Below are 16,728 nucleotides of genomic sequence, written 5' to 3'. Positions count from 1 at the left end.
GTTTCTAAAAACTTTCATTCTGACCTGTATTATGCATTTTCCAATCAATTTATAGTCACTGATATTAAAAATGTATGTCCGAATAAAGCAGAGAACGTGTTTTCCCAGCTAGAAAACAGCAAAACATGTAGTGTGAGGAAACAAGGCAAGAAAGTAAAAGAGAGAGAGAGAGAGAAAGAGAAAGACAGGGAAAAGAACTGTTATCCCATCAGTACCAATAACCAATCAGTTCTTGGTGTGAGGAGAGATTTGTCATGTATGTGCTGAAGTCCATACATGAATAGCCTGGCAATGTTCACATCTGGTTAAGATGTTAGTGACAGGATATATCCTGGCAGCTCAGCAAATCAGCCAACCATCTTTCAATGTTGAAATAAGATATGATACAATAGGCATACACTGATGACATCAATTAGAAACATGAACTTACTTAGAATCGGAATCAGATTTATTATCACTGACTTATATGACGTGAAATTTGTTGTTTTGTGGTCACAGTACAGTACAAAGACATAAAATTTCTATAAACTACAAAAATAAGTAAATAGTGCAAAAAAAGGAATAACGAGGTATTGCTCATGGTTTCATGGACTGTTCAGAAATCTGATGGCAGAACGGAAGAAACTGATTCTGAATCATTGAGTGTGGGTCTTCAGACTCCTGTACCTTTACCCCAATGTTAGTAATGAGAAGAGGGCATGTCCTGGATGGTGAGGGTCCTTAGTGATGGACGTTGCCTTCTTGAGGCACTGCCTCTTGAAGACGCCCTCGATGGTGGGGAGGGTTGTGCCCGTGATGGAGCTGGCTGAGTCTACAACACTCTGCAACCCTAATTTTCAACTAATTTAAAAAGACGGATGCAGAAGCCATTTGGCAGAAGAGTAAAGGGCTACAGGCATTGTCTTGGTTGCTCGGCAGTAAAATGCCCCATTTAGTCCACTGGTTCTAAGTCCTGGCTGGTCCGCAGCAGGAGTGTGTGGGTTGGTCCAGTGATAGACTGTTTTGATCGATCCATGGGGAGAGTGTCTTAGTTGCTCCACATGCAGTGAAGCTTTACTGGCTAACAGATAGAGTTATTGGGCAGATAACAGATTATTTGACAGTTGTTATGTTATTTGTTATATGCTAGGTGTATGTTATTTGGTCCATAGGTAATATGATCCAATTGGTCCATGGATTGTGTGTTCTGCTTGGCCCGAAGGCATTATGTCTGGTTGGTCCTTTTGCAATGTGTTCCCATAGGTCATCAGATAGTGTGTCCTATTGCTGCAAAGGTAGTCTGATGTAAGAAACAGAACCAGGAGTAGCCTAACTTGTCCCTTGTAATGGCTCCATGATTCAATAAGTTCAGGCTGCTCTTTTATCTCAGTGTTAATTTTCTTGTTTAACATGCTGTCCAAAAATGAATCTATCTTGAGTATTGTTAGCAATTGAGACGTTAAAGCCCTGCTGGGTCTTGAATTTCAAAGATTCCAAATGATCTCTGTGAAGAAATTTCTTCTCATCGCAGTCTTTAATGGCTAATATCATGTCATGTGACCGTGACCCCTGGATCTAGTCACCCCAGTCAAGGGAAACATCATGGCTATTTCTATCCTGTGAAACCGTGTAAGAACTTTGTCTCTGAGGTCTCTGCTCATTCTTCTGAAATCAAGAGAGTATAGGTCCATTCTGCTTAACCTCAACTCAACCGTTGATGGCAGGACTCTTAACAGTGTTGATGTGCAGAGGCATCTTGGGGTCTCTGAAAGTGGCTGCACAAGTCCATAGGGTGGTAAAGAAGGTATATGGCATGCTTGCCTTTATTAGTCAAGGCACTAAGTTCAAGAGTCGGGAAGTTATGTTGCAGCTTTATAAAGCTCTAGTTAGGCCACATCTGGAGTATTCAGTTCAATTTTTGGTCACCCCATTATAGGAAGGATGTGGAGGCTTTGGAGAGGGTGCAGAAGAGGTTTACCAGGATGCTGCCTGGATTAGAGGGCATGTGCTATGAGAAGTTGGACAAACTAGGGTTGTTTTCTCTGGAGCAGTGGAGGCTGAGGGGAGATCTGATATAAGATTATAAGATCATGAGAGGCTTAGATAGAGTAGACAGCTGGTATCTTTTTCCCAGGATTGAAATGTCTACTACTAAAGGGCATGCATTTAAGGTGAGAGGGGGAAAGTTCAAAGGAGATGTGCGGGGCAAGTTTTTTACAAAGAGAGTGGTGGGTGCCTGGAATGCACTGCCAGGGGTGGTGGTGGTGGCAAATGCGATAGTGGTATTTAAAAGCCTCTTAGATAGGCACATGAATTGGAGAGACTGGAGGGATATGGACATTGTGGAGGCAGAAGGTATTAGTTAGGCGTTTAATCATTAGTTTAATTAGTTCGACACAACATAGTGGGCTGAAGGGCCTGTTCCTGTGCTGGACTGTTCTATGTTCATACGAAAAACTGACCATTCCGGGAATCAATCCAGTGGACATATGTTGCAGTCATTGCAAGTATATCCTTGCTTAGATCTGTACACTGTCTTATGGGTATTGTCTCATTGAGGACCTACATATAATGGTAGTAGGACAATTTTTCAAATAAAAAGCAGTGTTTTTTTCACTTTTTGACACATATGCCCATATCTTCTTCCACAAAAGCAGACAGAAAGTATTTGTTTAATTTCTCTACCAGGAGTAGGCCACTCTGCCCTTCAAGTCTGCTTCACCAGACGATAAGATCTCAGTTGGTCTTCTGCCTCAGCACCACTTTCCTGAACTAATCTTATATTCCTTTATTGCCTTAATCATGAGACCATAATTTAAGGAGCCACTATTTGAGTTGTGAAAATAAGATAATTAATTAGAAGTGTCTGAATGATATCTTTCAGAGATATCTAGTGGAATGTGCTTTGTTTGAAAGGAGGTGGGTGAAGATAGAAGAAAAACAGGAAATGCTGGTAAAACCCAGCAGGTCAGGCAGCATCTGCGGAGAGAGAAACAGTCAACATTGAGGACGGTCGAGTGGAGTTGGCATTGATGAATTGCTGGAAGAATGCATAGCATCAACAGCATCATCATCAGAATATAGTATAGGATCAAGTTTAATTCCAGGTATTAAAGCTGGAATATTCCTGTGTAGTGTCCTCTCATTATGCTTTAGCTGAAGCAAGTGCTACAGCAGAAGCAAAGCACACAGGAAAACTCTCTAAAGCGAAAGCAGAACAGAGGAGGTGCGCAGGAACCCAGGATCCAAAGAAAAGTATGGAGGTGCAGAGATTGCAATCAGGGGTTTGGTGGGAAGGAGTGGGGCTGGGTTCACAGATGATCCCACTCTCAGGAAACACAAGAAGTGCTTTGGGTGTGTCACTTCCTCCAAGGTGGTCCAGGAAAAGAAGATGGACTTGTAAATACATATCTGGGAATGAGCTGACCTATCTTGCATATAAGTATGTTTGTCTGTTGATTGCTGTGTTCCTCTTTGTAAATATGGCTCATCTGTTAATTATAGTGCTGTCCACTTTCATTTAAAAAGGAAAGAACTGTGGTGTGGTCGTGTAAAGTGTAAATGTTACTCAAGGTTGACATTACTTTAAGAAACAATGTCACATGTGTTACATGCTTGTTTGCTGCAAAACTGTCTATTGAGCATTGACTGTCATGAGAAACAGACATTCTCCTTGATCCAGCTCATCTAAGTGAAATTTTATATCACTCCATAATAAAGTGAAAGATCTTTAAATATACTACAATGTCTGGGTTGATCCACAGGTTATGTATTCAGTTTGTTCCATGGGTACTATAACCTAGCTGGTCCACAGGTAGTGTTTTCTGGTTGGTCCACAGATAGTTTGTCCCAGTTGGTCTACAGACTGTGAGTTCCAATTGGTCCAGAGGTAGTGTCTCTTAATTGGTCCATAACTAGGGTTTCCAGGTTGCACTCCGTATAGTACCTCCTGATTGGTTCACAGTTAGTGTGTCCTGGTTGCTTTACAGTTAGTGTGTGCTTAGTTGGTCCAAAGGCATCAAATCTAGATTGGTCCACTGGTTGTGTCTCTCAGTTGGTCCACTGCCACTTTGCCTCTGTTTCTCCACATGTATGCTGACTGAAATAGTCCACAGTAAGTGTTCTTAAATTGGTAAATCAGTTTATTATTTTCACATGTGCTGAGGTAGAGTGAAAAACTTACAGATACAGATCATTTCATCACATTCGTATAGCGAGGTAGTACAAAGGAAAAGCAATAACAGAATGCAGAATAAAGTATAACAGTTACAGAGAAAGTGCAGTGCAGGCAGACAATAAGGAGCAAGGTCTTGATGGCGTAGATTGTGAGGTCAAGAGTCCAATTTAACATACAAGGGGACCATTCAATAGTCTTATAACAGCGGGATAGAAGCTTCAATTGTTCTTCAACTGGTCTATGAGTAATATATCTCGGATGGTTCACACTGTGGGACAGTTGCTCATTATATAGCAAGCCATTATGGTGACGGCCACATGTAACAACCATATCCCAGATTATCCACAGATTGTGTGATGTTGGGCATCAGATACTGTCACAGTCCATGTTTTCTGGCCTTGATGTTCTCAAATTATCAACCACCCCACCCCCTCCCCTCCCCCTACTGGAAAGTGAAAGAGCCGATGTCCGGCAGAGGATGAGATCAGTCTCATTCCCCAAGCCCATTTTTATTGAAGAGCCAGCTGCCAGTCATATGCTCAGCCTGCCCATGGAGCACTCTTACAATGTTCCCAAGGCAAATGCTGTCCCATTGAGCCTCCTCAGGTCCACACCAATGGTGTAGGCAGATAAATGGAGACATCTCCACATCGTTAGCATCAGAGATGTGGAGAAATCTCAAATCAGAAAGAATTATCTCTGTGCAGAACAAAAAAGGCCTGAAGCAGCAGCCATTCTATATGCATAAAGAACTCTTTGAATTGTAAGTGGCTGTTAGTGGGAACAATTTTACTGTGTACTGTGGAGGATTTAAAAATCTAGTAGCTTGTCATCAGAAAATAGACTGAATGATTTTTGAAAATGTTGACGTTGACAGCTAAATGAATGTAATTATGTTACTAAAGTGTTTTACCTTCTTTCCAGGGGCCTTTATATATACAAACACTTAAATAGTGTCTGGAAATTGGCCATAACTACTAAGTTGCCTATAGTGACTACATTATTTTATATGAGGTGAATTTTAACTGTAATTAAAGTTCCTGTTGTTAGAATATAGAATAAATCCTATAAGTCTTTTACTGCTATCTGCATGGTTTGATATATTGCTTGCACACAGCCAGTGAAGAGTGTTATTTGTAACATTCACAGCACTTGGCGGCCCAGTCTTCCTCAGATTTGAATACACTTCTCATGCTTTCTATCACTCTTAAAGGTGCAGGCACCTGCTTCTGCCTTGTCTTTCTATATGTGGGGCAAAATGGGTCAAAGTGTGAGGGTTAGCACCATCCACAAGAAAGGAGCTGATGAAATTAAATATAAGGCAGGTCCCTTCATACTTATACCTCTTCTGCTTTGCTGTAGAATCACACAGCATGCGAACAGGCCTTCCAGCCCACCGCAGTCATGCTAACATTGTGCCCATCAACACTCATTCCATCTTTCCTCCCATTCCTGTATCAACTGCCCTGCCTACCCGATTCTCCTGCCACCCACCGACACACTGGGGCAAGTCATAGTGGCCAATTTAACCCACCAACTGGCATAACCTTAGGATGTGGGAGGAAACCAGAGCACCCAGAGGAAACCCACGCAGTCAAATGGAGAATGTTCAAACTTCACAGGGACAGCACCCGAGGTCAAGCTCAAACCCTGGTCTCTAACTGCTGTATCACTCTATCTGTGAGTGGGTGTGTGATGTATTGGTACACTTAAAGGGAAGTAGGGGCAGTAGGGACACAGACCTTGAGCATCATTATGCACAATAAAGATAGCTGGGTAGGCAGGTATGTGTATAACATGCATCTGTCCAAGGTTCCTTACGAAAGGTGGTCATATTTAAATATGTTTGCGTTCCTCTGGAATGCATGAAACATGTTTTACCCTTCAAACCTCAATACATTGCCAATACATGTCGTCTGAGGACAACTTAGTAAGATTTCTGGAGGAAAGAGTTGGGTTCTTCCTCCTTTGTTATCTTGGTGCCAAATTTCAGTGCAAACAGTGCAAACAACTTCAATTTTACACTAAAAGTTAAAAAAAAAAGACTATAGATGCCGGACATCTAAAATAAACACAGAAAATGCTGGAAATACTCAGTAGGTCAGGCTACATCTGTGGGAAGAGAAACAGAGGTAACACACCAGCTCAAAGACCCTTCATCAGAACTATCTGAAATAAATACAGAAAATGCTAGAAGTACTCAGCAGTTCGGTTCAGAGTTAATGTTTTTCTTTCCACAGATGCAGCGTGACCTGCTGAGTATTTCCCGCATTTTCTGTTTTTATTTTAAACTCAGTTTTACACTATTTGTTTTCAGCTTTTCTAGAACCTAATACTTTGAAGTAATCACACACCCTTACTTCCTACATTGCAGTCAGGTTCATTCTTCATTAAGTAACCAAATATCCACAGTAGCAAAGTCAAGAACTTCATTACCCCGTCTCTTGGCTTCACTTGTAAAGGAAGACCTGCAGATGCTTGAAATCGGAAATAAAAGCAAGAAATTCTACCAATACTCAACAAGTCAGGCAGCACCTGTGGAGACAGGAACAGACTTGGTGTTCTGAAGAAAGGCCATTAACTTGAAACATTGGCCTGCTGAGTATTTCCAGAATTTCTTGTTACCACTGCTTCACTTTTTTCTCAGAATGCCATCCGTTGACCTGAGATACCATGAGTGAACTACCTTTTGCAATGGCATCTCAGCTGTTTACATTATGAGCTTGGTACTGGGGAAAACTTCCAGATATGTAGCCTACAGCAGTCAAAGAGGAACACTGCAAAAAGAAGTTGGACATATTCATCAAAGTTGACACTATGCATTTCTGTAACTGTCAATAGAGGTCATGCATAAATCTTTTTTCTCTCCATTAATTATACACCTATGTTTTAATGTCTATGTTTTGATTCTCCTTCTCCTATTAAATCACAGTCTCTGTCATATGCATAATCCAATATTCGAACACTCACTCCCTGTGTCTCTTTCTATCCAGCTCTCTTTGTCTCTGTCTTGTCTTTCACTATTTGTTGTCTCCCACAGCCTCCACCCCTGGCCCCCTCCATTGGCCCTGTGTCTCTCCCATGTGCCTGCCTGTCCTTCTTTATGCGCCCACACCTCCACTTGCCTTGGTCCCCTTCCCCAATCTGCCTCTTCCTCTCACAGAGGCAGTGGGCCATTCAGCCCACTGAGTCTGTTCCACTGTTGTGACTTGTACTTCAACATGTCTACTATCTTTCCTCTGTATCATGACCAAATAGAAATCTATCAATCTCAGTCTACAAAATTCTAATTAACCTTTAGCCTGTGTAGCCTTTTAGGAGAGAGTGCCCCAAGTTCTTCTACCCTTTGTGTGAAAACATGTTTGCCGACTTCACTCGACAAACATTCACTTGAATGTTAACATTGTCCCTTTCATTTAGATTCTCCTAACAGAGGGAATTGTTCGCCTTTATCTACCATTTTGTATCCCTCTCCCTTAATGGATTGGGACATGGTTGTCCCATAAATGTAAAGCATCATGAACTTATCCCTGGGTGGAACAGTGGCACAGCTAATAGAGCTGCTTCTCCACAGCTCCACTGACCCAGGTTCAATCCTGAGCTCTGATGCTGTCTGTGTGGTGTTTGCACGTTCTCCCTGGTTGGGTTTCCTCCAGTTTCCTCCCACAGATGTACAAGTTGGTAGGTTCATTGGCCACTGTAAATTGCAAAAGATTGGTAGAATCTGGGGGGAGTTGATCAGAATGTAGGGAGATGTATGTATGAATGTAGGATTAGTGCAGGTAGGTACTTGATGGTTGATGCGGATTTGTGGGCCAAAGGCCTGTTTCCATGCTGTATGACTCTCAGTAAGTTGAACAAAACTACAATGTAAAGCAGGAAAAAATGTCTTTTTCTTCCCCTGCTGTATTTAGCTCAGTGTCTCAGAGCAGAATGTTTTGCAAGATGCCTTAATATTTTTTCATATGCAAATCTTATGGCAGCAGCACTGTAGACAACGGACAGGAAGAGCTTCGACAGACATACCTCAATAGTTGAGACATTGGTTATGCATCAGACCTGAACAATGAGCTGCTCTTGAGATTGTGCTGCCCAAAGGCCATTGAACAAGGAAAAGAATCCCTTGAAATATCTTTGCAGAATTTACCAGTGCAGCATGGAGTAATTTGGGCCAGGAAGTTATTAATAGCAGGAAGAGGAAGATTAATAGGAGCCTTTTAAAATAAGAATTTTTTTGGATTGGAATATCTTATTGGGTTGAAAACGTGTCTGATATATTTTTTAAAAGTTTTTACATTTTTAAAAAAAATTTATTTACAGCGTGGTAACAGGCCCTTCTGGCCCAACGAGTCCGCACTGCCCATTTTAAACCCAATTAACCTACCCGTACGTCTTTGCAATGTGGGAGGAAACCGGAGCACCCGGAGGAAACCCACGCAGACACAGGAGAATGTACAAGCTCCTTACAGACAGTGACGGGAATCGAACCCCGATCGCTGGTGCTGTAATAGCGTCACGCTAACCGCTACGCTACCGTGCTGCCCCTATGTTGTGTAAAAGGAAATAGAAGGAGATATTGCTGAATTCTTACTGGCATCTCCCAATTGGTCCTTGTTACCCAATTGCAGAATTCACAATTTTATTTGATCTGTGTTTTCCAGTCATAACCTGAAACTCTGCTGTGATGGCAAGTGATTGTCAGAAGAGTGAGGGAGTGAGGGGAGGAACAGCTCTCCATTCCTAAGGTGGTAGTTTCCTGCATTGCTTTTCCCGGGCCCTCCAAAATAATCAGCAAGTGCTCCACATCCTTCAATATCCTTACCAATCAAGCACTCATGTATAAAGGGAGTAGAACAAGCTAGGGTTAAAATGATAACTTGGATGTTTCCATTACAGGGAGAATCTCAGACAAGGGAACATAATTACAAAATAAAGGAGCAATCATTTAAAACTTAAGTGCATAGGAATTTCTTCTCACAGAGGGTGGTGAATCTCTTCCAGGAGGGTTGTGGTGGCTGGATCATTGGGGATGTTTAAAAAGGAGGTATATAAATTTTTAAAAGATTGGGGGTTTGAGGGCTGTGGGGAAATGGCACAAAAGAGAAGATAAGACCAAGAATAGATCAGCCACGATCCCATTGAAAGGTGGGGTAGGTTTGAGGGGTCAAGTGGCCTACTCCTATTCCTATTTTCTTGTGTTTCTTGTGTGATCTCTTATTTCAAAAGATTTTTAGTTGACTATGTCCTTGTGAACAAATCTATTCAAGTTAAACTTTAAAGGCCCATGTGTTGTCAGTGATAATGTTTGTAACGTTCTGTAAACTCCTCTCACGTAAGATGCAGCAACGAAAACTTTAATTTCACATCAAAGCCAGATAACTGATATGTGTGAATATAGTACAGGCATTCAATTGTATTTTTATTGATAGTGCCTTTAAAATTTATTGTTTTGCCTGGCTCAAATGTATTGTTTGGATAAAAGCAGGGCTTCTGCTGGATTTTAACCAATAGTCAAATGAATGAATTCAATGAGTTTTCTTTTGCTTCAATCGAGTTCTCCCTGAACCAACATCAACTTGATTAAGTGGTCATTTACTTCACTTTCTATTGGGATCTTAATGTGTTCATGTTATGTATAAGACTGCAAAATAGCTGTGAATGCATTGCACAAGTAAATCACTGGATGTAATAAATGGCTATATACAAATGCATTTTAAATGAAAAGACACATAAATTAACTGAATTTTGGAAAATGATCACAAGAGTGCAAAAATACAATTGTAAAGGCACATGTAATACTGCATAAAGAACAGTATGATGCACTTAACTGAAAAGTACAGTTGATATATTGATAAAAGGACTCAAGAGCCAGTTGCCACAACTTTGTGTTGTAAGGTCCAGCTGTAATAATTGTAGGAAGCTTGTAAGAGTGACTTTCTACATATCACAAGCAGAGACCTTGCTGTCCCTTAGAAATGGACCCTAGGTTTTGTGCCAATGGGTAAAGCAGGGCAGGGATGAGCTGAATGTGAGCTGCCTCACTCTTCTGACAAGTCACTTGCCGTCACAGCAGAGATTTAGGTTATGACTGGAAAACACAGATCAAATAAAATTGTGAATGGTCAAGAATGGTGAAGAAGTCCCAAGGTCGAGTCCTGTGCTGAGTTAGCTAATCTCAGCAGTGTTCCTTCATAGCTAATCTCAGAGGTGCTCCTGAGCTGGAATAAGGAAAAATTATCCAGCATTCCCAAGCCTGATGGATCTTCCATGGTAGCTGTTGAAATAAGCTCCTGAACACAAGGTGCTGACAGCTTTGGGCAACGCTATGGGCTTAATCTGACTCACAAGCAGCGAGGTGGGTAGGTTTGGGTCAGCCACTCATTGAAGTCAGTGGAACATAAAGCCAAGAAGGGGTGTAAAAAGGCCATCACCCTAACTCTCCCACACTCAACTACCCTATACCCCTAACTTCCACCATGTGAGTTTGGTTAAAATCAATAAATGCAAAGAATCTACTGGGGATCTAAGAAAGGAATTTTTTTTTGTTTCCACAGGAAGTTATACTGAAGAGGGCAGCAGACTTGGTGGAGGCACTGTATGGCATGCCACACAATAATCAGGTAATAGTTGGTTCACCCTTGGATTGAATGAAGGTGAAAGATGATACTGATAACTGGGCACTGCAGGAAGAATTCTGTATTCTGGATTCCACTCCCGGCCCTGTGTTGAGTTAGTCAATCTCAGCAGCGCTCCCTCTTCAAGTGATAACCAGCCTCGGAAGTCCTGAGCTGGAATAAGGAAAAAAATTATCAAACATTCCCAAGCCCAATAGAGCTGGTCGAGGGAGAACTCTCTGTATTCCACTCCCAACCTAAGGGCGCTTGAAAATGATGCTGTGGGATGTCTGGTTTACAGGCAACAACCAAGCTATGGCTGACCCTCTCAACCCAGTGGTTGCTTCAAGGCCAGTAGGGAGAAGGGGCAAGATTGGTATTGGTATTGGTTTATTATTGTCACTTGTACCGAGGTACAGTGAAAAACTTGTCTTACAAACCGATCGTACAGGTCAATTCATTACACAGTGCAGTTACATTGAGTTAGTACAGAGTGCATTGAGGTAGGACAGGTAAAACCAATAACAGTACAGAGTAAAGTGTCACAGCTAGAGAGAAAGTGCAGTGCAATAAGGTGCAAGGTCACAACAAGGTAGATTGTGAGGTCATAGTCCATCTCATTGTATAAGGGAACCGTTCAATAGTCTTATCACAGTGGGGTGGAAGCTGTCCTTAAGTCTGGTGGTTCGTGCCCTCAGGCACCTGTATCTTCTACCCGATGGAAGAAGAGAGAAGAGACAATGTCTCAGGTGGGTGGGGTCTTTGATTATGCTGGCTGCTACACCAAGACAACGAAAGGTGAAGACAGAGTCCAAGGAGGGGAGGCTTGTGTCTGTGATGCGCTGGGCTGTGTCCACAACTCTCTGCAGCTTCTTGCGGTCCTGGACAAAGCAGTTGCTGTACCAAGCCGTGATACATCCAGATAGGCATTCAAAATGGTGCCGGAGTGTGGCGACACATTATAGACTGCTCTCTACAGATTTGTGATGGGAAAACAGAAAGTGTGGGTTCACAGGAGATGCAAGAGACTGCAGGTACTGGAATCTGGAGCAGTAAACAATCTGCTGGAGGAACTCAGCAGGTCAAGCAGCTTCTGTGGGAGGATAGAAATTATTGACATTTCGATACAAAACCCTGCATCAGCACGAAAGGTGGAGAAGAAAGACAGCCAAAGTAAAGAGGAGAGTGTGAGTGGTGAGGCAAGGGGCCAGCAGGTGATTGGTGGACAGAGGAGAGGTGAAGGATGATGGGCAGATGGAGCCAGGTAGCGGCAGGCGAGGGGTGGAGTTGGGAGACAAGAGGCAGGTGGGTGATAGATGGAGGCAGGCAAAACAAAAGGGAGATGGAGCCAGGTGGGGGGGGGAAGGGGAGAGAAGAGAAAGTATGGATTTCTTAAGGGTCCTGCTGAATCCAACAATAGAACCTCCTTAAAAGGTCCATTACTGGATCACTCAATGGGGGAGGTAAGCAGGAGTGGGTCTAAGGGGCATACTTCAGCTTCTAACGGGTCCCAAGCAATGCATCCTGGGAAATGATTGGTCACATGCTCCATTAATAAGAGAGGTAGCAGGCTGTCCAAGTTTAGATCCTTAATCCTGTCCCTCCCTCACCTGTTCTGGGTAAGGTTTGGGAGGGAAAATGGATTGCTAAAACTCACCCTCTTGTCTTCCATAAACAGGACTCAAAACAGAGAGAAAAGTGGAAGAGTTTATCAGAAAGAAGTACTTTTGAATCCTCTCATGCTATATTGTATTACTATTTTAAACATGTCTCTTTCATTACAGTCAACATATTTTATTGGGTTTTTAGTCATAACTTTCTTTTTCTTCAAAATGCCTGTTAGGAAATTATCCTGAAGCGAGCAGCTGACATTGCAGAGGCCCTGTACAGCGTTCCCCGGAACCACAACCAGCTCCCAGCTCTCAGCAACACCTCTGTCCATGCAGGAATGATGGGCGTTAACTCCTTCAGTGGGCAGCTGGCTGTCAATGTGTCTGAATCTTCGCAAGCTGCCAATCAGGGTAAGGCTTGAGTCATGGAATGAAATCATTCCCGGTGTCAAGCAGCTTTCCATCTTCCACTTACCTCTATCCCACCACTCCTAAGTCACTCTTTGCAGGCAATACATGAGCGGTCCCATGAACTAAGCCCTAAGACACATGCAGTACAATGGTTACAGTGCATCATCACAATGTACCATTAAAAGTACACACTAACATAACCATTCCAAGTACACACATTGTGACATAGCACTATCCTAGTGACATATGGATATCCTAATAGCATTGGTAAAACTGGTAAATTGGTTTATTATTGTCACATGTATCGAGGTACAGTGAAAGACTTCGTTTTGCATGCCATCCATACAGATCATTTCATCATATCAGTGCATTGAGGGAGTACAAGAGAAAACAATAACAGAATGCAGAATAAAGTGTCACAGTTACAGAGAAAGTGCAGCGCAGGCAGAATTAGGCGCAAGGCCAAAAAGAGATAGATTGTGAGGTCAAGAGTCCACCTTATCATACTATGGGACCATTCAATAGTCTTATAACAGCGGGATAGAAGCTGTCCTTGAGCCTGGTGGTGCATGCTTTCAGGATTTTGTATCTTCTGCCCGATGGGAGAGGGGAGAAGAGAGAATGCTCAGGGTTGGTGGGGTCTTTGATTATGTTGGCTACTTTACTGAGGCAGTGAGAAGCATAGACAGAGTCCATGGAGGGGAGGCTGGTTTCCGTAATGGAGTGAGCTGAGCTGCGTTCACAACTCTCTACAGTTTCTTGCAGTCTTGGCCATACCAAGCTGTGATGCATAAGATGCTTTCTATGGTGCATCTATAAAAACTGGTGAGGGTTAAAGGGGACATGCCAAATTTCTTTAGCCTCCTGAGGAAGTAGAGGTGCTGGTGCACTTTCTTGGCCATGGTGTCTATGCGTTTGGATCAGGACAAGGCATTGGGGATATTGAGTATACCCACACCTAAAAGATTAGAGCACTTCAAGAAGGCAGCTCACTACCATCTTCTCAAGGGCAGTTAGGGATGGGCAATTAAGTGCTGGTTCAGCCTGTGAAGTCCACATCCCTTGAATGAATAGATCATGAAAATTATCTATTTTCACATAGTGATTGTAATATACTATTCACATAAATTGTACAATATACGAACAGCATATATTGATGTGTAATGCAGCATTCCTCAATCTGCAAAAGGGATGTGTACCTGAAAAATCTTACGTGAAGTAAAATTTCAGAAACGGAAAAAGCTGAGCAAAATACTTTGCAGTTATTTTCCTACAGTGTTTGTTTCAGCAAAATATGTGTTAGAGTGAAAATTCATACATCGAGCATTCCTAAATCAAGGAATTACTGTAAATCAAGCATAGAGTAAAATGAATTACTGAATATTACAGACTTTGAGAATACTGGTGTGTGATGATATCATGGTGTCAGACTATGATATTAGCAGTGAACATTTTACAACACACCATCTATTGATAAATTCTATAAATAGATTTTTCTGCTAAAATAGCTTGACAAGCTTTTGTGAAAACGTACATGAATTTTGGAAGTTCTATTGGTCTTAATCATGGTGTCCATGAACCATGTAAATAATTGTGGGTTATCATTTAGCTTAACAGCCCTTTTGCCTCCTGATTATTTTCCCGAGGTTTACTGGTTTGCCGGCTGTTGCAGGGCTGCAGGCATCTTTCTGCCAGGTGGGAACGGATTGGGACATTTCCACGTGCCTTCTCTCCCTAGCCCACTCCCCTGAGCCCCAACCCTCAGGGGCTGGGTCAAGCTGAGCAGAGCTGGGAGTGCAGAACAGACTCACCCGCTCACTCACTGAGTCAGTGAGGCCGGCTGGCGGCCGCTCTTCCCGCTCCTGCTTGCTCTCCCATCACAGCTGTTTCTGTGAACCTCTCCCATATGCTGTTGTTCATTTCCTACTTCCTCAGGTCTGGGTTATGAACCTGTCGTAACCCGGGGACTGCCTGTAAAGGTAATTTTTTGTGATGTTGGTTTTCAACGTCTAGGACATCCATTCTCAAACATGGTTTTTAAATCAGCATAGAAGCTATCAGCAAAGGCTTTTCATCATTCTCTGTAACAGGGAAGGATCCGATTGCAGCCCAAACCTATTTAAGCCTCCAAGCATGGGTTCTGGCAAAACCCTGGGTCTCAATTCATGGCCTGCCCAACCAGGATACATTCCCAAAGCAGGGAGTCACCCTGAGTATGATTTCTTTATTTGAATTGAGCAGAATGTGTCCGGACTCTGAATGAAAACCGTACAACCAGTGGTTAAACAAAGCTAATGATCCCCTAGGTTAAGTGGAAGTGCATTCTTGGAGTCGACCTCCTTCTTCAGACTGTGGTCTCAATAAAGGGTTAGAGGCCAAACACTTGGCCATATCTCGAAGAGAAAATGATATATCAACCCAAAACTCCTGTGTATTAAGAAATAGAGAATGCTGGAAACACTCAGTAGATCAGGCAGCATCTGTGGAGAGTGAAAATTGGAATTCCAGGGGGCTGGTGCACCTCTTATCATTTGATCAAGAAATCTGATACCTACCTGCAAAATTTCTCTGTACATTTATTTTAAAAGCAGATAAGGCAAGAGCATCACTACAATTTACCTCAGCCTATGGTTTAGCCCTGTTGCCATTAGGAAATTCCCCTCAGAAGCGCAGGACAATTTGTGATGGTTTTATTCCCCCACTGAAGCTTCATAGGTGCTTGTTATGTTGCTAATGTCCATGCTTTGGAAGCAAGAATGGAATGATTAATTATTCAAGATCATTGGTTCTGGTTTGATGGGAAATGAATGCAGGAAAGGATGTTGCATGGATTGGAGGACTTTAGTTATGGGGAGAGATTGGAGAGACTGGGCTTGTTTTCCTTCGAGTAAAGGAGGCTGAGGGGTGACCTGATGGAGGAATATAAAATTATAAGAAGCATAGATAGGGCAAATAATCAGAATGTTTTTCTCATGGTAGGGGTATCAAAAACAAGAGGATGTAGCCTTAAGTTGAGAGGAAGGAGTTTTAACAGGGATCTGTGGTGAAAGTTTTTTACACAAAGAGTGGTTGATATTTGGAATGTGATTTCAGAGGAGATGGTGAAGTCAGATATGAGCTCTATGGTTAAGAAGTATTTAGGCAGGAATTTGAATAGGTAAGGCATAGGAGGATGCGGACCTAATTAAGCAAGAAAGATTAGTGTAAATGGGGACTAAAGGTCGGCATGGATATTGTGGGCCGAAGGGCCTGTTCTGTGCTGTATAATTCAATGAAAACTACAAATTATTTTCCAGTAAAAGTTTCATTATGAATTAAATATTTGTTTTAGACAATATTATTGCCATTTTGTCCAATTAGCAATCAGAAAAGGGTTGGGGGTGGATGGTAGATGACCGTGAGAGAAACATAGAGAACAAATTCTAAGGCAGATTTCAGGATGCTTGAAATGTTTATATGGAAGATTGGGGAATTGTCAGGATTCACTGAAGTCTAAAGAGGAGATTGATCAGTACCTAACATGGTATATTAGGTGATACTTCACAAGTCTGCTGTAGCTAGGCACTAAGAAATTATTCCCTCCTTGCTACTGAAGTATTGCTATTACTCTATAATTACACAATGTGACTACACTGTGGTTTACTTTAACTGCTCTTCCCCCCTACCTCTTTCACTCTTGTCATTTTCATTGATGTGAGTAAACAAATGATAGATTTCAACCACCAAGCACAGACTCCAAGGGGGAAAACAGTCCTTGCAACTAAATCCCCAGGAAGAACACCTTTGCTGCCCTTCCCCCACACACTTTCACTCCTTGCACCTCTATTGGCTCTGTAAATTTTTTAAAATTTTATTTACAGCGTGGTAACAGGCCCTTCTGGCCCAACGAGTCCATGCCACCCATTTTAAACCCAATTAACCTACCCGTATGTCTTTG

General features: G+C 42.3%; 1 protein-coding gene across 4 annotated transcripts in view; it reads left to right on the top strand.

Annotated features, from left to right (window-relative positions):
- ebf1a (EBF transcription factor 1a) overlaps nucleotides 1-16,728 on the top strand; it is a 440,037-nt gene that overhangs the window by 398,560 nt on the left and 24,749 nt on the right. For all 4 annotated transcript variants that reach the window (XM_052014113.1, XM_052014112.1, XM_052014114.1 and 1 more), the window contains 2 exons: nucleotides 10,711-10,776; nucleotides 12,614-12,791. In XM_052014113.1, coding sequence (XP_051870073.1) covers nucleotides 10,711-10,776; nucleotides 12,614-12,791 — 244 coding nt within the window. The remainder of the gene's footprint in view (nucleotides 1-10,710; nucleotides 10,777-12,613; nucleotides 12,792-16,728) is intronic.

The sequence above is a fragment of the Pristis pectinata genome, chromosome 4 (genome assembly GCF_009764475.1).
Source record: "Pristis pectinata isolate sPriPec2 chromosome 4, sPriPec2.1.pri, whole genome shotgun sequence".
Classification (NCBI taxonomy): Eukaryota; Metazoa; Chordata; class Chondrichthyes; order Rhinopristiformes; family Pristidae; genus Pristis; species Pristis pectinata.
Note: the sequence above shows the minus strand (reverse complement) of the source record. Positions and strands in the feature narration are given on the sequence as shown.